The sequence below is a fragment of the Curcuma longa genome, chromosome 3, assembly GCF_044706935.1.
Source record: "Curcuma longa cultivar G26 ecotype Majalengka, Jawa Barat chromosome 3, ITB_CL_G26_1.1, whole genome shotgun sequence".
Classification (NCBI taxonomy): domain Eukaryota; kingdom Viridiplantae; phylum Streptophyta; class Magnoliopsida; order Zingiberales; family Zingiberaceae; genus Curcuma; species Curcuma longa.
The window spans coordinates 18,584,312-18,605,648 of NC_133863.1; the positions used below are offsets into that span (position 1 = coordinate 18,584,312).

Sequence of the window (21,337 nt, forward strand, 5' to 3'; positions counted from 1 at the left end):
TTTGAGTGCTTGTACATGTATGAGAATATTTAAATTGAATGATCAGTGTTAAATTTGTCACATTTGAATTACATGAATGCAAAGTGTATAAAGTGAAAGCTAAGTGAATGTCTTATTGCGATATAACACAATTTCTGATATATGTTTATTGTTTGATTGTGTGTATCTGTTTTCTTGCTTGGTATGGTTGCTCTGTATATATAATAGTCCGTAAGATCTTTGTTGGAAGATATAGCAATTTAGAGTAGTCCCGACATGGATCTTGCGCCATTGCTGCTCTTTCTTCTCCTCGCCTTCTTCTCGAATCCCTCCGTCGCCTCTCCTTCTTCTGCGAACCGTTACATAATTCAAGTGGAGGAGCCGATTGAGCCGCTGACGGAATCGAGCCTGAGGAGCTGGCACGAGTCTTTCCTACCGCCGGCCGCCGATGAGTCTGGCGCCGATCGGCGGCTGCTGCACTCCTACAGCGACGTCTTCAGCGGGTTCGCCGCCATTCTGACGGAGGAAGAGCTGCAGGAGGTGCGGAAGAAGAAGGGCTTCGTGCGCGCGCTCCCCGACCGCGTGCTGCGCGTGATGACCACCCACACGCCGGATTTCCTCGGGCTCAAGGTCGGGAAGAAGGGGCCGTGGGAAGACTCGAAGCTCGGGAGCGGAGTCATCGTCGGAGTCCTCGACACCGGCGTGACGCCTGGCCACCCTTCCTACGACGACGAGGGGGTACCGCCTCCGCCCTCGAAGTGGAAGGGCTCGTGCGAGCTCAAGACCGGTTGCAACAACAAGCTCATCGGCGCCAGGTCGATGATCACCGGCGCGGGTCGGAGTCCTCCAGTCGACGAGAACGGCCACGGGACCCACACTTCCTCCACCGCCGCAGGTAACTTCGTCCGCAACGTGAGCTACTACGGCTTGGCCAATGGCACGGCCGCTGGGATGGCCCCTCGGGCTCACCTCGCCATCTACCAGGTCTGCTTAGGCGACGGCAGCTGCAGTTCCGCCGACATCCTCGCCGGTTTGGACGCAGCTGTCAAGGACGGCGTCGACATCCTCTCTATCTCTTTGGCTGGTGGTTCCATGCCTTTCGACGAAGATCCCATCGCCATCGGTTCGTTATCGGCGGCCAGGAAGGGCATCTTCGTCAGCTGCGCCGGCGGTAACGCTGGACCTAACTTCTTCACCCTCTCCAACGAGGCGCCGTGGATCCTCACCGTGGCGGCCAGCAGCGTCGACCGAAGCTTCAGGGCCTCCGTGAAGCTTCCCAACGGGAAGGTGATCCCCGGAGAGTCTCTAGACCAGACGAGCAACTTCACTAAAAGCTCTCTTCCCCTGTACTACAACCCCGAGTCGCCATACTGCTACTTGAATCCTCCCGATGATAGCCACAGGGGCAGCGTCTGGGTCTGCGAGGCCGGCGGCGAACCAGGAATCGACACTGTGGCGCAGTGGGTCGAGTCCTACGGGGCCAGGGCGTTGATCTTCATTTCCTTGAAGGACGAAGGCGACACCATTATGCTCAGTAAACTGGACTTTCCCACAGTCGTGATCTCCAACAAATACGGCTCCGACTTCAAATCGTATTTGAACTCATCCTCCGACCCCTCCGCGTCGATCGTCTTCAACGGGACGGTTCTCGGCGATTCCCCCGCTCCCGCCGTGGCTTTCTTCTCCTCCCGTGGGCCGTCGCAGGCGACGACGAACATCCTCAAGCCGGACATCGCCGGCCCGGGCCTTAACATCTTCGCGGCCTGGCTTTCTTCCGTTGACTCTCCGGAGTACAACATCATCTCCGGCACGTCCATGGCGACGCCTCACCTCAGCGGCATCGCCGCGCTCTTAAAGGCCGCGCACCCTACTTGGTCGCCGGCAGCTATCAGGTCGGCGATGGTCACCACGGCAGACGACGACATCTATGACGAGTTGCTCAAGCCGGCGCTCTATTTCTACAAGGGCGCAGGACAGGTCAACCCCATCAAAGCTTCCGATCCCGGTCTTATCTACGACATCACAGCCGACGACTACGTCTCCTACATCTGCAGCAAATTCGGCGACGAAGGGGCCAAAAAAATAGCGCGTGGATTCGTGGACTGCTCCAAGTTCAAGAACTTGACGGAAGCGGAGCTAAACTACCCGTCGATTCTGCTAGCCCCCAAAGGTGGGGAGACGGTCAAGGTGAGCCGGACGGTCACCAACGTCGGACTGGCGAGATCGAGCTACAAGGTGTCGTTGACCATGTCGGATACTGCTGCGTCGGCTACTGTCACCCCCGAGACATTGACATTCACCGAACTGAACGAGCAGAAGTCGTTCAGCGTGAGCGCGAAATGGACCGCCGGCCAACCTTCCCCCCTCGATCAATTCGTTGAGGGAAAGTTGACTTGGACCTCCGATGATGGTAAGCATGTAGTGACGAGTCCGGTGGTCGTCTCCATCTTCGAGTATTGTTGTGCTCCTCTATAAGTTGGGTTGTTGTATTCTTTTCAAATAAGAGCTGAAGTAATGAAATTAATATTTTTTTCCCACTTATTTTATTCATAAACAATTAACTTATCACCCAAATAAATCACTAACTCTACTATTATATATATCTCACTAATTTAATTAAGATAAATACATTAAATATAGACCATTTATCTTTAACTCAAATAAACCACTAACTCTAATTATTACCAGTAACTTCATATTAATTTATCAATATGTCTATCCAAAATCAAGTTTAATTTTCAATATCTCCTCTTAATCTTAATTTTATGACTTAGCAAACTTTCCATATTGATAAAGTCTTCAAATTTAAATGACTTAAAAAAAATTCAATAATTTGATCTTGAAATTTTATGTATTTTACTCGCACCTCTTTTCTAATGATATACTCTCTGGTACAGTAATAATGCATATCGATGTGTTTGTTTTGATCATAAAAGACTGAATTTTTTACTAGTGCTATTGTAAATTTATTATTAATTCAAATTTTGATTGTCTTTTCTTATGATAAACTTAGCTTTTTAATAAATTTATGAGCCAAATAACATGACAAACATATGAAGTAGTAGCCACATATTTCGTTTTGCAAATAGAAAGTATGACAATAAATTATTTCTTTGATATCCAAGTAAAACTTGTATCACCCAAAAAATATAAATCCTCACTAGTAAAATTTTATTGATAGATTTCATCATTGATTATTTATGATTATTAATTATGAAATAATATATTATAATCAACTTTGATTATATATAAAATTGATGTAATAAAATATCATTTTAAGCTTCATATGTTAAATAAAATGGATTTCATTTCTAATTTTAAGTGATATTTTACTTATTTGATAAAGTAATAAATCATGAAATAAAATTTAAAATTTTAAGTGATGAAGTAATAAATTGAACCGGTTAAAATACTTTTCCCTACACTACACTGTTTAACATTTTTTCACTCAGTAAAAATGAAGTAATCAATCCCCATTTTGTTAAAATCTTAAGTCGTCGATTTTTTTCTCCGACGTTCCGCCGCCGCCATAAATAAGGCATCAACCCCTTTATTCGAAAGCCCGAGGTTTGAAGCCTTCTATTTTGGTATCAATTCGGTGTTTAAACTCAATCTTATTGTCTCCTTCATACACACTATATGACATCGAACAGGATAACGATTATCCCAGGGGCAATATTAAATCTGTTGATTCAACTGCGAACGTCGGAAATAATTTTTTAAAACCTATTAATTCAAAAGAATAACAGAAGATAGAAAAATAAACGGCATTGCCAAAATTATTATTAAATTAAAATTTCTTTTTCTTAAACATCAACTCATAAGATGTTTATATAGACCCAAACTTTAAGAAAGATTTCTCTAAAAAGGAATTTTTTTTAACAAACTCTAAAAGAAAGATTCCTCGTAAAAAGGAAATTTTTTTAACAAATCAAAAAAAAAATCCTAATAAAAAAGAAAAAAAATCTTAACAGACTTAATTTTAAAAATCTTAAACGGATTTAAAAAATCCTAAAATAAAAACTAGAACTTTTCAAAACTACTCTAAATATCAAAAACTCAAAAAATTACTAAAAATAAAAATTATCAAAATTAATAATAAAAATCTTTGGATACTCCTGCATCAGTCGCCCTAGGTTGAAAGAAACTCGTCCTCAAATTTGAAATAGTATCAGATGGTCGCTCAGGAAAAAGATCGTCTTATATCAAATCAATAATGCATATATGGAAGGAATAATCTTTCCTTTGACACCCTCAAGCTGAGATTCCACAGATAGATAAAGTTTCAAATAAAGATATCAAATGACCACATAGTGTAGAAGAGGTCCACCAAGTGTCTTAGAGGTTTCAACTTTGACAGCAATCAATCAGAAATAACTCAGCTGGCTTTGCTGGTTGAGCTGCTCATTTGATTGTCCTTGGCATCACATGGTGTAATTGGCTGACAATAGTGACATGCAGACAGGATGCAAGAGATCACAGATGAAAAAAAATGAGCTGAAGGAAATGCGCTCATAGGCAGTTGACAGAGGGATGTCAAACTTCATTTCAGCATTAGTGGCTAGGGCATCGACAGAATGACTTCGCCTGGAATTGGACAAGGAGCACCTGTAGAAGTTTTGAGGAGCTGTCAAAGTAGTTATTACATTTTGTGGCTTTAGCATGGATGAACTAGATAGTTTTCGGGTGGATTAGTGCCTTGATGCTACTGCACACATGTGCTACATCTTTCATGCTCTGTTGAACATATGATAGATTAACTTGGTAACTAGGCAAAATAGGAAGAAGGATGGCGAGGATGATTAAATTGTCTTTTCAATCTGTACATAAATGATTTGTGATGTTATTGCATAATACTTCATCATATTATTCGTCTCGTAATTATGATACAATTAGAAAACAAACTGATTAATCAGGGCAAAGAAGGGTAGATAAAGGAACAATTTTTTCTCCTAACAAGATGCTTACATTACCTAGACTTCTGGATGTAATTTGATGCTTTTTCTTCTCCTTGTACAGGTTGCAATTAACTTGTCACTTCTGATTATGACTTTTGTATTGTATATATGTAGTTTATTGATTTTGTTCTGGTCTTTGGTAAAAAAAATCTGAAAATTTACAATAAAACAAAATTGGGGTGTTCTGTTAGTTGCTTTGCTGATACTGCTTCAAATTTTTTGACCTTAGTAAACTTCAATATTATGTCAGATCCTTTACTGGTTATCTGGGTTGGCATGTACTGATGAAAATTTTATTATCAAATCTGGAGAACAGCGAGCAGCTTCAAGTGAGGGCATCGCTTTAGTTGCTGCTGACACATCTCCAAGTAAGCTATTTGCTAAGGTGTAATAGTTACTGGGATTTAGGTGTTCTTTTTCTTCTTCTATTCTTCAATGTTGCTTTGATATTAGATTTTTTACAAAAAGCACATGAGCATAGGAGATTTGTCTGTCATACACGACTGCATCCCAGGCAATCCAATATTAGTTTTATTTCTTCCATAATTTTAAATGAAGTTGATGCACCATATATATTTGTTTGAATGTTTCTTTATAAACTTATTTTAAAAAATTTATTGTATGTCAAAGACTCTTCGTTCTGATTCGACAATCTTTTTGCAGATAAACATATACTGTTCAGTTTCAGGCATGGGTTTGTGCATGTTACTTGGAACTCTGAAATGTCTACAAGATGTGAAGTTGGTGCATCTAAGTCTTGTGCCAGTTGAGTGGTTTGAGATTGCCCTGAGAGCTTCCTATGAAAAGTTGAGTGGTTTTTACCTCCAGCCGCTTGCTGAATGAATAGGCAAAACAAATCCCCCTGCTTGCTCAGTGTCTGCAAGTTGTGTTGCTTTCTTATTTCTTGATAGAATAATTTTCCATTTTGATTCTTCGAACACACTTTTTAACAGTGGCTGGCGGATGCCTTTGCGTTTGCTAACATTGCAATGAACTATAGTAACTCATTAAAGGCCTTGCATTTAAGTTTTTGAAATATTCAAAAAATGCATGTTATGAATTATCACACTTTGTGTTCATTTTTCTTGATTCCGAGCACTTACAACTAAGGAGTATTTTGAGAACTGAAAACTCATCACCTCACTTTGCTCTGCTCTGATCACTCTGATTGATGCTGCAATGCTCCTATTTGCGTACTGTTTCGATTCACGGAGCTGCTGCTGGATCTACAATGACTATCATTTCGAGCCAGAAGCCTTGGATTCACTAAAGGTTGGAAGAATGCCGAAGAACCTGATGCTTCGATGATGCAAGCACTGAATTTCAGGTGATACTGATACATACAGATTCCAGTACTACAGATCGGCAGTACACTACAATTAGTAGACTTGTCCCATTGAGCTAGTTGAGCATAGATTATTAGCACCAGTATTCGGTAAAATAACATAACTTTCCGACTCATATCCTTTGGGGGAAAAACTGTATATTCCATATTATTCAGCAACAAAAAGATAGATGTTGCCAAATCATGGCTGTGTTAGAAACTATAAAAAAAATGTTGGATTTACATCAAGGGTTAGGGGGAAAGTAGTTGGAAAAACAAGACACAGGTCTATGATATCGTCAAGAACCAAAGAATACGGATCATTAGGCAAAGAGAAGACTGCTAGCCTGCGGTTAATTATCCATGGATGTTGCATTGTCGGAGGTAAGGATTGCTATAGTCAAGGAATCTGGTCCAGTAACCTTTATATTTTGTAATTGCAGTATCTAGCCATGGTTTCATGTTTCCGTCGTAATGGATCACTGCTGCCTTCTCAATCTGTCACTCCGACGCTCAAATCAGAACCGAGTCCAAAAACATGCCACCGTTTGTCCAAGGTCACAGTGTGGTTGTAGAAAAGCAACTGACCCAACGGAAGACTTCCGGCCTTCCACAGATGCCTACTCCCCTGCAGCGGAAACATGATTAGGACCAAACGAGAGACAAATCTCAGATTTCTGTGATCACAACTGAAAAGTCATCAGGAGAAGATGGAAAATGTATAAATTTTAAATCTCCAATCTCATAGTTGAGGTTCCCAACCATGTACACAATTGAACTATTAAAATATGATAGTGATTCATTAAAAAAAAATAGAGTGATTCAGCATAAGCTCACCAGAAGTTCTAGCAACAACATATCACAAAGATAAAGGCCATAGACAATGGCATCAAAATTTCTTCAAATAAATTTCTAGTTCACGCTACCAGAATAGAATAGCCGGAGTAGTGCAAGTAATACTCTCAGTTTCTCAAGAATGTATGTCAGAAAATACGAAAGTGATAAGCATAAACAACATAAGTAATTCTTACCAGTGATGAATTTACTGTTGACTTCACAACCACTGAACATGCCAGCACGTTGTCAGAGAAAATAGCATAATGAAAAAGATCTGGCTTATCAAAATTATGACTGTTGGGCAATTTTCGCAAATCGGGGTGCAATTCGAAATATTCAGTAGTGAGACGCATAGATAGGCAGTGAAAACCCCTAGGGAAGGTCCTACCAGTAAGACGAACAAGATATGAAGCTTGGTTCTGTTGAGCCCTGAGTTGTTCTTTAGCATTGAATAATTGGGCACGTAATTTTGATGCCATTGTGGAGCACTCTGGATAAGCTTTTCTGGCTTTTGACAAAGTTGCTTCCATGTTTTTCATTTTCTGCAAGTCACTGAACAAGCTCTTTTCTCAGTCAAAAAATAATGGGCAATTCTATGCATGAGAACACCCATTGGGCATATACAAAAGTTGTTTGGCCATAATAGTGATTTAAAAGATCTGATTGCACACAATCAACTTTCTCTAATTTGCAATTTGCAAGAAAAATAAGGTACCTTGTAAATAAATCTGAATCTTTGTTGGCATGGCTAAGAACCCTATCTATCTCTTTAATCCTAAGCTTTAACTCTCGTACTAAGTGAGAGTTACTATTTGAAGAAGAAAAGTGCACATATGCCTTTGCCATTACTAACTGATCCTCCATTTCCCATATCTTGGCAGTTGATGACCTAGAAGGGGGCTTTCGTATGGTCAAAACACCAGTTTTTTTGTCAGATGATTCCTGCTTCTTATCCTGTTTTAATATAAAAACGCATGAAACTAATTCAATGCTAAAAGGATAATAAAGCACACATATTCAAGATCTTCCAGGTATAGGTTACCTTCTTATCTTAAATTCTTTTGTAGAATACCATACCATCAAAGAGTAAATGAACAAACAACAACAACAGCTAGATATCAGAAACAGAAGTGTAAAAGTAGTCCAAGTAAAATGACCTCTCAACCAGCAGAATTTGGTACATGATTAGGTTGATTGTCTCCATTTCCACTATGCCTTGAACTGGAGCCTTTGGCGCACAAGAAAAAAAAAGGAAGGAAATAAAACGTTCATCAAATGAATCGGACAGGGGATTAAACACAACAGTGGAATGTAGAAACATATAGAATACAAAAAAAAGGCAAATAACTACCGTTGGTTACTCCAGAAGTTGTAACATTTTGATTGTATTTAATCTGAACATTCTTCAAATTATCATCTTTATAGATAACCCCTTTCAGTAGCAGGTCATCACTAACTTCCTGAAACCCAAAAAAATGGTCACTAACCAAAATTATGAGCACCAGCTCAAATTAACAATAGAATTATCAATTAACCAACACGCTAGATTGATTAATCAATTGATCAACTGAGAATGAGATATAATGTTCAACCCATATACCTGCTCCATCGAATTGAGCTGCATGGCAATAGAAGTATGCCCCTGCATTTTCATGTCTGCTTATTCCTAGCATCATACAATTGAGAATAGAAATGCATAAAGCACTGTTCTAAAGTGAATATATACCGATAATATTTTCTGCAACATATTCCGAACAAGGCAATACGGTAGAGTCAGCTCAGATCAACTTTCACTGTTTCAACTTGGAAACCATATGCTCAGACTTCTGTTACAATGAAAGAGACAAACATCAGCTAGAATAAATAGATGAATAGCAAACATTGAAATAAAGTTATTCTCCACAAATTACATTTTTTCAGTGAGCTTGTGATGAATGCATCTATATAAACTACGACTAGATTTAAGGACATTAACTTTGAAATTTGTGTGGTTCTTAGAAGTTCGATAACCAGTTAGAGACAATAGCATTCCTGGTATATTAAAACACACAGAAAAAAGATATTAAAACACACAGAAAAAAGATGTAACCAGCTATGCTTCCTCAAAACGAGAGGATTATATTCGTCTGCACTTCACAAGCACAGTAGCATAAAAAAAATGCTAATGCAAGCTTTGAAAACAAAGTAAGCAACGAACCTGCTCAAAATAAGGCAGATACTTGCTCCTTCTCACTGCCGCAAACTCCACCGAGCCTTGCATTCTCTATACATACAGCGCCACCATGACCGGCTTCGCAGCCCGGCTAACGAAGGATGAGCTCAGGTACGTCAAAAGATAGCCAAGTTTCCTGACCAGCTTCCGGGACAGACAAGTGCCACTACTGACCACCTACACGTCGCGCCTACTAGGCCTTCTCCCCAGGACTTGGCCTCTGGACACTCTCCAACATAGGAAAGGGCATCGTCATCGGCGTACTGGACACCGGCTTGATCGACCATGCCTCGTTCGGCGATCAAGGAATGGACCCGCCTCCTGCGCATTGGAGAAGCTCATGCGCCTCTGACACTGCCTTCTGCAACAACAAATTGATCGGAGTACAATCATTTATAAAAAATCAGTCCCCTGTCGACATTGTAGATCACGACACCCACACCTCCAACACCGCCGCCGAGCACATTAGTGTGAGCCACGAAATTGTCGACGGCGGTGCTGGAGGTGTGGGTGCCGTGACCTACGGTATCGACAAGGGACTGATTTTTCACAAACGATTGTACTCCGATCAATTTGTTGTTGCAGAAGGCAGTGTCAGAAGCACATGAGCCTCTCCAATGCACAGGAGGCGGGTTCATTCCCTGATCATCAAACGAGGTGTGGTCGACCAAGTCGATGTCCAGCAGGCCAATGATAATGCCCTTTCCCATGTTGGAGAGTGTCCAGAGGTCAAGCCCGAAGAGAATGCCCAGTAGGCACGACGTGTAGGTGGTCAAGAGCGGCATTTGTCTATCCCAAAAACTGATTAAGAAACCTGACTTCCTCTCGACGTACCTGAGCTCGTCCTTCGTTAGCCGGGCTGCGAAGCCGATCATAACAACGCTGTACGTGTAGAGAATGCAGGGCTTAGTGAAGTTTGCGACAGTGAGAAGGAGCAAGGATCTGTACTAGTCGGCCAGTGTCTGGGCGCTGACGAATGTTGCGTTCCGTGGGAGGCATATCCAAATGTTGTAGCTCCTGATTAAGAAAAAGAAAAAAAACATTCAGACAGCTAGGGCAAAACTAACCTTCTCATGTCTCATAACAGAAGGAAAATTCAGACATGTATCAACGGCAGAATAAGTCAGAATATCTATTTAAATTTTGAAAACACTTTTTCCCATTTTAATTTTCTAAACGAACCTATGTGTGAACAGGAAATAAATCAATTAATTACCCTTTAAGGATTTAATTATTTTAACCCTGTTTTAGTATTTTAAAGATCATTTTAAATCCCCTTTTTGAAAACCATTATAACATATATAAATATATATCCATTTAATTTATCTATTCATGCACAGGAAAATATATGAGTCCAAGGATAAAAAGTACCCACTTTTTGTGTCTATCAAACTCTGAGTGTCAATAGATCAGTGTGCTCTACTCGAACTCGTATCTAGAAATATAATACAACAATAACTCAAAACTCAAGATAACATAATAACATGAAACGTATTGAATCGTAACTTATTTAACTACAAGAGGTATTCACTATTTCCTATAAGAGGCATTCACTATTATGTAATCACAATCTTATTTAACCAATTTAAATAGAAATTGATTAACATATACCTTAAATTATCCCTTTGTGATCGATGAATCCAAAGGCATTTCATCAATACAGATTAAGCACTTGCTGCAATAACCAACCGAAATAATACTTGTAGGTAGAAGAGAACACCAAATAAGGATTGCTGGTTTGTTGCTCTTCGTTGATGGAAAACTGATTGAAAAAGGCAGCAAGGTGGCTTGATGCAAGACGCGGGAAAAGAGGGCAGCAGCTTGCTGCTCGTTGTTGGGAGAGGGCGGCAATATTTTTCCTTTCTTTGCTAGCGAATAGGCGAGCTCCGCCAAACTCCGACGATCTCCGATCAAACTCGTATCCAAACATGAACACCGGCCTCTCATCTCTAATCTTGTTCTTGCAACGGAAGCAAACTCTATAGAACTCATTCCACGCCGTATATACATGTAACAAATTTTCAGCAACGGTGAAACATTTGTGAATGCTCATTATTCAAGAATGCATGCAATATAAGAAAAGGAGAATCAGAGGCATGACAGGATTTCATCCTCTTGGGACTTTTACGAAGAGTCAAGGGTTAACACAGATCCAAACAATCTGAACCATATTCTTTGGCCTGGCCTGAACAGTGAGAAGACTGCTAGAGGTGCGAAAGAGAACAGGACAAATTCATCCACCATGATCCTAAAATACTGGGGATGATGTCATTTTCCTCCGTTCCAAATATCACCGTGCCTGGCGATGCGCCGAAGAGATGCAAAACCTGGGAAGTTCTGGGAAGCAACCGGTACCTCTTCATGACTCCGTGAGTGGATGAGAAAGAGCGCGTGGAAAGAGGAAGACACTGATAAAAAAGGAAAGAAAGTATTTTTTTTTTAGGGTTTGATCGACGGGATCGGGCGAACGAACCTCTTCAACGATTGACGAGATCGAGCGGCAAAACCCAAGGGTGGAGATCGAGATCAGCTTTTGGGCTTGCCTTGGCTTCTCCGGTAACGGAACGCGAAGGAACAGCAGACCTTGTTGATCCCTGCTGGAGAATAGGGAAAAAAAAACCAGAGGGAGGGAGCCGGTAAGTTGCTGCTTGGAAAGAAGGAGGAGAGGAGAGAAATGGGAGAGAAGAAGGGGAGAAATGAAAAGGTAGAAGACGTGGGCGGCGATATAGCGAGGAGGCGGCGTGGGTGTTGTCCAAATCTCACTAGTAGGGTTTAGGGTTCTTATTTTTGTAACGCCTTCTTTCCTCGGACTTGAAGCAAATAATACGAAATTTGAATTTTAAAATTAAATCTATACTTTTTGCTCTCTCTCAATCTTCAGTTTGTTTGCTTCCTTGGTGAATAGTCCAATCAAGAGTTAGCTAGTTCTGATATCAATTGTAGGATCGTGGATGAGCTAGAGGGGAGGTGATAGTGTGCGTCTCATTTTTCATCTTTGTCATTTTTTCTATCAAAAGTACATGTAGTGGAATTAAATAAACACAAGAAGAAACACTCACATATGATTTACTTGGTTTTTAACCCTCCAAAGTTAGTACTCTAAGACCTATGTACTACTAGCTTATATCCTTTCCTGAACTTTTTCGAATGTGCAGAAACTCCTTACAATTTATGTATATAATCACAAATATAAAATCAAGCATGTATACAAAATTATAACCAAACACTTATCGATCGGTTCGGAAGCACTGTGTGTCTCGCACTTTTCCTGTCACTTCCCCGATTGCATGAGCAGAGTATTGAGGTCTTTTCAAAGTATAAAAGAAGAAGAAGAAGATTGAGCCAATGTGTTGAGCTCCTTTTATAGCACTTTTTCAGTCGACCTAAAAAGTTGTTCGGTCAATCGAACGAAGTCAAACTTGATCCTCTTGATTTAGCGCTTCGTGATTTGGATTGAGCCATGTGATCTCATCATTATTAGGTTTACCGATCAATCAAACTTGTCCGATCAATTGAACCAAGTCATGTCACTTACTAGAGTTCAAACCCACACTTGAATAATCAAACTAAGCCGGTAGATCAGATTGATCTTTTGGTCGATCGGACTGGATGTCTAGTCGACCAAATCAATTTGGGTCTAGTTTTACCCGGGTCAAGTCCGATTGACTTCACTTGGTCCGACTACATTTGGTTGTCTTCGTCTATTCATTGTTTTGCTTCCGACTCCAAGTTCCTATAAGACAACATACAATACAAGCAAGCAAACATAACAAGCCTTATCCTATAAGTCTAGTTGACATTTTATGCTAACCTTTTGCTTTGAGTTCACTCCTCCAAAATTTTTACCCACCTAAGATTTACTCTTTTAGGATTTCCTCTTTGTCAAGCATCTGATCTCCTTGACCTGTTTGAACTTGTCATTTGTCAAACATCTGATCTCCTCAACCTATCTAGACTTTCCCTTTAGGCTTCCTTTTTTTTATAGCAATAAGCAAGTAAGACTTACAAAGATTGAAAGAAATACAAACAATAAGTATCAAATGATGAACAAGATAGATAAAGTTTCAAGCACAAAAGAAAAGGATAACCAAATCGATTTAGAAAAACTTAAGCTCTCATACCAACTGATGTGAACTCATAGAGAAAATCTCAAGAACTCACAAGAAATTGAAGAAAGAACGAAGGAAAGTCTAAATCGATAAAAAGGATGAATAGAACCTCAACCCGATACTTATAAAAGCCGAACCTTGGTATAGATGAAGAGGGAAGACGCTACAACCTTGGGATGGAGGTTGATAAGTCTTTGAACGCCACAAGGGGATGCCTTGATAAATTCTAGTTCAATGAAGAACCAACAAGTGAGAGTCTCACCATATTTTAGATTGAAAATATGTCAAAAGATACATGTGTGGTCGTCCCCCACTTTATTTATAGCTATAGGGTGACCTAAAAACCCTAAAAGGTCAAAAGGAAACTCATTTAGTAAAGGCCTATGTAGACTACTTAGTCATTTTAAGCTTATGACATCATTACAACCCAAATAAAGCTAGAAATTGAGCCTACATATCTCTACTACATAAACATGAGATTAAATGACTACTTAAGCTCATCCAAGGCTTGAATTAAATTGACTAAGCCGCATGACTTGCTCTTGGTCAAACCTTCTTCAACTGTAACTTTGACCTTCACATCTTCAATTAGCACATTAAGTGTTTCCTTCATCTTCTTAGCATTAGCTCTTGTAATTGGGCCTCCATTGATGCATAATGGATCACTAACAACATCTAGAGTGGGTTGAGTATGATCCATATTAGCTTGTTGGGCAACTTATTCACTTGGTTTGACTCCATCATTAACTAAGTATGCAGGTAGCATAACCAGAAAAGTTCTTATTGGTGGTTAAGCAAGGAAGTCTTAATTGGAGGCTAAATAAGGCAAGTCCTAACGGTAGGTTAGATAAGAAAAAGCCTTGTGGGTTAGCTAGACCATGGCTAAGCAAGGAAAAACCCTAGTGTGTCAGCTGGACCATGGCTAGGCAAGGGAAATCTCTAATGGATCAGCTGGACCATGGCTAGGCAAAGAAGTCTTATAGATCAGGGACACCAAATGGAGGAACTTGATGGGTTTGGAGGACTAAGATCAAGTCAGACCAGATATTGGGGGTCGAGGATTAGAGGCTAAGCAAGAAGTTCAAATGGAATCTGGAGGACCAAGGTTTGACATTAGGTAAACTCTCCTGAGCGGAGTGGATGAGGACACATTTTCTTGAAGAGAATAGTAGGTGTCAGTCTGATCTAGGATTTCATGAGAAATCTAAAAGTCAAGACTAGATAGTTGTAAGACTGTTACTATATATACTATGTCTATTATACTAACTATGTGATGTAGGGACTGAGTCCGAAATTGACCCGAAATAGAACTCTGGGTGCTTGGAAGGGATCTATGCACCTAGACCTGTTCCAGGTGCCTGGAAGGGTTCAAGCAACTAGAATGGTTCTAGGCACCTAGATTGAAATAATAAGTCTAGATAAGTTGGCAAACGCTGGTTGAGCAGAGCACGTCAGCATCTAAGCACTTGAAAAGAATCCAGGCATTCGGAGATGGATAAGTCACGATCAGATACAGATATGCTTCACCTAGATCTCACGAGGTCAGCAATCCAAGCGCTCGGAAGCATTCCAAGTGCAAAATTACGATGATAGTGGATCAAATCAGAGCTAGTCAGGGTGCTCAAAAAGGGATCCATGTGCCCAAAATAACTTTTAAAAGTATCTTTGACCAACACCTTCAAAATAATATTTTTCTACCACCTCATAGTCTAGTTTTGCTCTAAAATTCCAACACTAGATGCTCAACTCCCAACTGAACCATCTAGTGTGATTTGCTAAGCCACATCTCCTAGCTTTCTTTACTTGGATTTGTTTGCCAAGACTTTAGCTTCAAGTTGACTTTGCTTGGACCTGCTCGCTGCCTCCACTTGGACTTGTTTACCAAGACTTCAGCTTCAAGTTGACCTTGCTTGGACTTGCTCTGCCAAGACTTCAGCTCCTAGCTGATTTTGCTTAAACTTGCTTTGTTAAGACTTCAGCTCCTAACTGATTCTGCTTAGATTTGCTTTGTCTAGTTCCCAACAAAGTCTTTTCTACTTGATTTCCAACTTAGGCTTAATTAACTATCTAGTTCCCAATCAGGATTTTGCACTTGAGTAGCTTCACTAGGACATAACCAATTGTCTGATTCCCTACTAAGAGAAGTCTTTGTCAAGTAACTTACTTTATTTGACAATCATTAGTTCACAGATAAATTAATTTTACATTTAGTCATACATAAAAAAATTTGAGTTCTCTATGATACTTCCAACCCTAACAATTTAAATTCTTCAAAATCATTAATGTCCTTTTGGTCAAAATTATTTAATGATAACTCATTTTAAAAAATAGATAGATTTAGAAGGTCACTAGAGTATAACTATATTCACGTGACATGAAATCTTTAGAGTTACTAAACACCTTTGGTCAAAAATTATCAAATACTTTTAGTATAGTGACAAGTATAGTCATTGATGATCTTAAAGTTCTTCAAATATTAAAAAAAAACGAACATAGATATATTTAGAGAATCATTAGGAGTGCAATGACAAATAAGTTTAACTTCTTTACGGTCATAAATGACTTTTTGATCAAAGCTTATATATGGACATAAAGGATTCAATTTAAAAAAAAAAAATATTAATAGGTCCAAGGGATTATTAGGAGTGCAACAATGCCAATTTGATATAAATTAGATTTTTGTAAAGTCTTCAATAACTTCTGAATAAAATTATTTATTAAAATAATTATGTTTTATATTTTTTAAATCTGGGTTCGGTTTTGTTTTGATAAGAAAATACTTATTTTTAATTCACAAGCTAGAAAATCTCATCAACATTTTTTTTCAAGTTTATTAATGGTTCTAACCTTTTGAAAGATTTATCACACATCTTAAAATTTCAGAAGTTACAATCTGCATTTGTTTTTATTTTTATTTTTTTTACCACCTATCTTTAGTATAGTCATCAATTTAGACTAGGCTCACAAGGTTCCGCCCCACCAAATAATTTAGGCGGGTTGAGTTGAAATTTTATCAACCCATTTTAAGATGAAAATGGATTGGCCCGCCTAGGCCCATGACCCATGTGGCCCGCGTGGGTTAGTTGGCCCGCGGATTGAGAAAATTTATTTATTTATTTTAAATTTTAAAATTAAAGTAGAAAACTTAATAAATTATAGGGTTTGATCCATTTAAATTATAATTTAAGTTTAAAAATTATAATTTAAATTTAAAAATTTCAACTTAATCAATTTAAATTATATTTAAAATTTAAAATTTTTTTATTTTTAGTAGGCCCGCGGATTGGCCCATCTAACCCGCGACCCGCCTTGAATTGGGTTGGATTGGAGATTTCGTAACCCGCCCAATTGGTGGGCCGGTCCGCCCCGTCCTACCAAATGATGAACCCGCTATGGGTTGACCCGTCCCGCCGTAGGTTGACCTGTTTGACGGCTCTAATCTTTAGTAGAATTTATTATTCTAATAATCTTACACGGTTGATTTTACGATCATTTATAAAAAAAATAAATTAAAAAATTATAATTAATCACTATGAAAAAAATATTTTTCACCTCTGCATTAGCCAATAATATATTTATATATAATTTGAACTAAATGTTTCCTCCTAAAATTGTGTAATAGAGCAAAGTGTGATTTAGCCAAAATTGTTATATGAATCAAAACTTAGGTCAGGCGGTCATCCACCAACTCGGCATCTCACATCGCAACGCCCCCTCCTCCTCCTCCTCCTCCTCCTCCTCTTCCTCCTCTTCAGTCAGATGCTGCTTAGAGTTCCAGTGTCACCGGAATTCCACACTTTCGCAATCCAGGAAATGAGAATTCCAACCTTGGCCATCAGGGAAATGGAGGACCAGGTCGTGGCCACTCTGAGGAACTGCACTGGGCTTGCGGAATTGAAGCAAGTCCATGCTCGCATTGTGGTATCTTCCCTCTCCCAAAGTTGTTACCTTTCGACCAGAATCATAAGCATTTGCAGCGCCATCGGAAGACTCGACTACGCGACGCTAGTATTCAACCAGGTGGAGCAACCCAACGTCTTCTTGTACAACGAATTGATCAAAAACTACGCCAAAAAGAACCTTTTTAAGGAGGCAATTGATCTCTACAGGCAGATGCTGAAGCAAGATGGCCTTTTTGCGGATCGATTCACCTATCCCTTCGTCATCAAAGCTTGCGCCGGCCTAGCTGCTCTGCATCTCGGCAAGCAATTTCATGCTCGTGTTTCTAGATCGTGTTTGATGTCCAATTCTATAATTCAGAACTCTTTGATTGAAATGTACACTAGAAGCGACGATTTGATCAGCGCACTCTGCCTCTTCGATGAAATGGCCGACAGAGATGTGATATCTTGGAATATGCTAATCACGGCCCATGCTCGATTGGGACAGATGAGGAAAGCTAGAAATATGTTCGACAGAATGCCCGAGAGAACAGTAGTCTCATGGACCGCCTTGATCTCCGGCTACACCTCCGTCGGTTGCTACTCTGATGCCGTAGAGGCGTTCAATGAGATGCAGTCGGAAGGCCTGGAGCCGGATGACATTAGCATTGTGTCAGTGTTACCGGCATGCGCTCACTTGGGAGCTCTGGAGCTGGGCAAGTGGATACATGCCTTCTGTAGCAAGCACAGGTTGCTGGAGAAGACATTCATATGTAATGCTCTCATGGAGATGTACGCTAAATGTGGAAACATTGACCAAGCCCGTCAGATATTCGACAGTATGCGAGTAAGAGACGTGATCTCGTGGAGCACAATGATCAGTGGGCTTGCAACGCATGGGAGGGCATTTGATGCAATCAAGTTGTTTATGGAAATGGAGAATGATACGAGAGTGAAGCCAAATTGCATTACATTTCTTGGCCTTTTATCTGCCTGTTCTCATGCTGGATTAGTGGATGAGGGAATGCAGTACTTCAGTTCGATGAAGAATGTCTACGGTATTGATCCTGAAATCGAGCATTACGGTTGTATGGTGGATCTCCTTGGTCGAGCAGGCTGCATTCGTCGTGCTATGGAACTGGTAAATAACATGCCATTTACGCCTGATGTTAGCATCTGGGGTTCTTTGCTTAGTTCATGCAAAACCCATGGAGATCTCGAAACAGCTGTAGATGTGACGGAGAGGCTACTTGAGCTTGAACCAGAGGACACTGGCAACTATGTGTTGCTTTCGAACATTTATGCTGCTGCAGGAAGGTGGGATGGTGTCGCTAAGATGAGGAAATTAGTGAGAAGCATGAACATGAAGAAGATACCAGGCTGCAGCCTGATTGAGGTGAACAATGTGGTTCAGGAGTTTGTTGCTGGAGATGAATCAAACCCACTTTTTGTTGATTTATGGCCAATTCTTGATTTGTTGACCTTGGAGCTATCAAAAACTCAAATTATAAGAACAACATCATCGACAGAACAGATGAAGCTTATGGATTTGCATCAGGAAGAGGATGGCTGTTCCATAGCAGTGCTGTGATGCAGAAGAGCATGCAATTGTTAGATCAGACTTGATGGTCCAGTCGACATTAGGGCAATTCTGCTTGACAAATTGTTCTTGGATTTCGGCAACAAGCAACTCAGCAGATTGCTTCATGAAGAGAGAGGTGAGTCTAATTTCGTCAACCTGTCCATCTCCTTAGAAGCAGTATTTACTAAAAAAAAAAAGCGAAAATATATGTAAATAAAGAGAAATGAGTTATGATATATTTCCTTGAACAGGATACATACTTTCTTAAGAAATTTGTTTTCTTTGGCCCCAAAGAAATTTGTTTTCTAAACCATTGTAAGAGAATCAGTCGGACGATTCTTAATTGCTTGATGAAAATTTTATTTATTGAACAAGATAAATACATATTCGTGATCAGATTTCACCTTATTGAAGTTATTTTGATGATTAAAAAAAAATTGAATTATACTTGTTCGGATGATCATATAATTGTAATAATTGATTAATTGTCATGCACATAGACCCGGACTAGGTCCAAACCGGATCCGACCCGGATCTGTAATTGGGTAAATGGGATAGTTATCCGTTGACTTGGTTAAACAAGGCGAAATCGGAATCGGGCCTTACCCATAACCGGATAAACAAGGTCGGTTATCTGTTGACCTAGTTAAACATATTGAATTTGGAATTGACTCGGTCCCAAACGGATCGGTTATGCTTCCGGTTCGAAAATAACTATGAACTAGTGGTTCAAACCACTGGCTCAATCTTTTTTTTTTTTTCATTTTACCATTGGAATCACTGGTCAAGTCGTTGAGAAGTGCTTTTTTTTATAAATGATTGAATTTATTTGATCATTGATATCAATGACTATAATTTAGTGTCCATTATTCTCCAAACTTTATAAATAAATAGTTTATTTTATTATTTTCACATTATTTTCTTTACTCTCGTCTTTAAATTTTCAAATTTCGATCGCTTTTGACTATAATTATTCAATTCTAATGGAAAGAGATTCACGTCGATTTCAAAAGGATAAGGAAATAGTCCATCTAAATATGAATCTTGATGATATATAATTTACTGATAATGAGCTAGAGCAAGTTCTAATATATGAGATATAAAAAAGTATTGATACTTTAAAGATTCGGGATACTCTAGCTTTAAAATTATCTATTTTTACTAAATATTTTAGAAAAGTCACCCTTCTATTTATAGAATTGTGTGCAAAATGTAGGTATTATAAAGTCTTCTACAAATTCTAATCGGACGAAGGCTATGGGCCATTTAAGCTACATGTCAAAATAAAGCACTTGATGGAATTTGGTGTCGAATATTTTTAAATGTAATTGTCCATATTTTTATCGACTAATGGATGTACCAATTCAAATTTATTTAAATATTTTGATAATTAATTAAGAGAATCATTAACTAAATTTATTTCTATAGAATATATTTCTTTTAATTTTAATCTAAGTACACATTTGAAGATTTTTATTAATAATTACTTAACCCATCTACTAAAAGTGTTTCTCGAGTTATGATTGAAGAATTAGTAAGATAAGGGGAAAATTAACCGATTTTTTAATGCACATATTATTCACAATATCTCTCAATTATTACACTTAATTTTAGAAAAATATAACTTTTAAAATGATGTTAATTCTAATACATATTAATGAATTTAAATTTATATGTCAGCTCATTACACTACAAAAATTAAAGCAAATAGCGACGGACGATTTCCGTCGCTAATCGAGGCTAATCGAGCTAGCGACCGATAGCGACGAAAATCGTCCAGTCGCTGACGTCACTTTAGCGACGGAATTTAAATTTCTGTCTCTAAGAATTAGAGACGGAATTTATATTTCCGTCTCTAAAATTAGCGACGGAAATAATAATCCGTCGCTAATTTTTAGAAGACGGAAATATAAATTCCGTCTCTAATTAGAGACGGAAATTTAAATTCCGTCGCTAGTTTAGAGACGGAATTTATATTCCGTCTATAATTTTAGAGACGGAAATATAAATTCCGTCTCTAATTTTTAAAAATAAAAAAAAACGGGATCTTCTCTAATTTATCATTCCGTCGCTAATAATTTATTTTTTTTATATATTTTAATTTTATTTTTGAATTTCCTGTTTGTATATCAATCAAACAAATATAACAGTAATACATTAATAACCCAATAATAATAAAACAAAATACTAATACAATATTTGAATACACGACATGTCAATATATCTGAATACAATATTAATACAATCTGAATACAATAATATCTGAATACAACACAAATCTTTAGATACACTGATCCTACAAAATACTGTATTCTATATCAAAAACTTATCTAAACAAGTCCAATCAAAAGGAGAAAATTGGTACAAAAGACAATAAAAATAGGTTAGTAATAATTTAATTATAACAACCTATTTGAAAAATGCGCATTTGAATACAATATCTGAATACAATATC

General features: G+C 38.8%; 2 protein-coding genes and 1 pseudogene across 2 annotated transcripts; 2 read left to right on the forward strand and 1 right to left on the reverse strand.

The window, feature by feature from the left end:
• Positions 1–255: 255 nt before the first annotated feature.
• On the forward strand, positions 256–2,454 carry LOC141823820 (subtilisin-like protease 1). The gene has a single exon (XM_074711045.1). It carries the CDS (start codon positions 256–258, stop codon positions 2,452–2,454), a length of 2,199 nt encoding a protein of 732 aa, XP_074567146.1.
• A 3,581-nt stretch (positions 2,455–6,035) lies between these two features.
• LOC141822818 (putative galacturonosyltransferase 6) lies at positions 6,036–9,711 on the reverse strand (annotated as a pseudogene).
• A 7,521-nt stretch (positions 9,712–17,232) lies between these two features.
• On the forward strand, positions 17,233–19,095 carry LOC141825665 (pentatricopeptide repeat-containing protein At2g20540). The gene has a single exon (XM_074713048.1). It carries the CDS (start codon positions 17,233–17,235, stop codon positions 18,889–18,891), a length of 1,659 nt encoding a protein of 552 aa, XP_074569149.1. The 3' UTR covers positions 18,892–19,095.
• Positions 19,096–21,337: the final 2,242 nt, after the last annotated feature.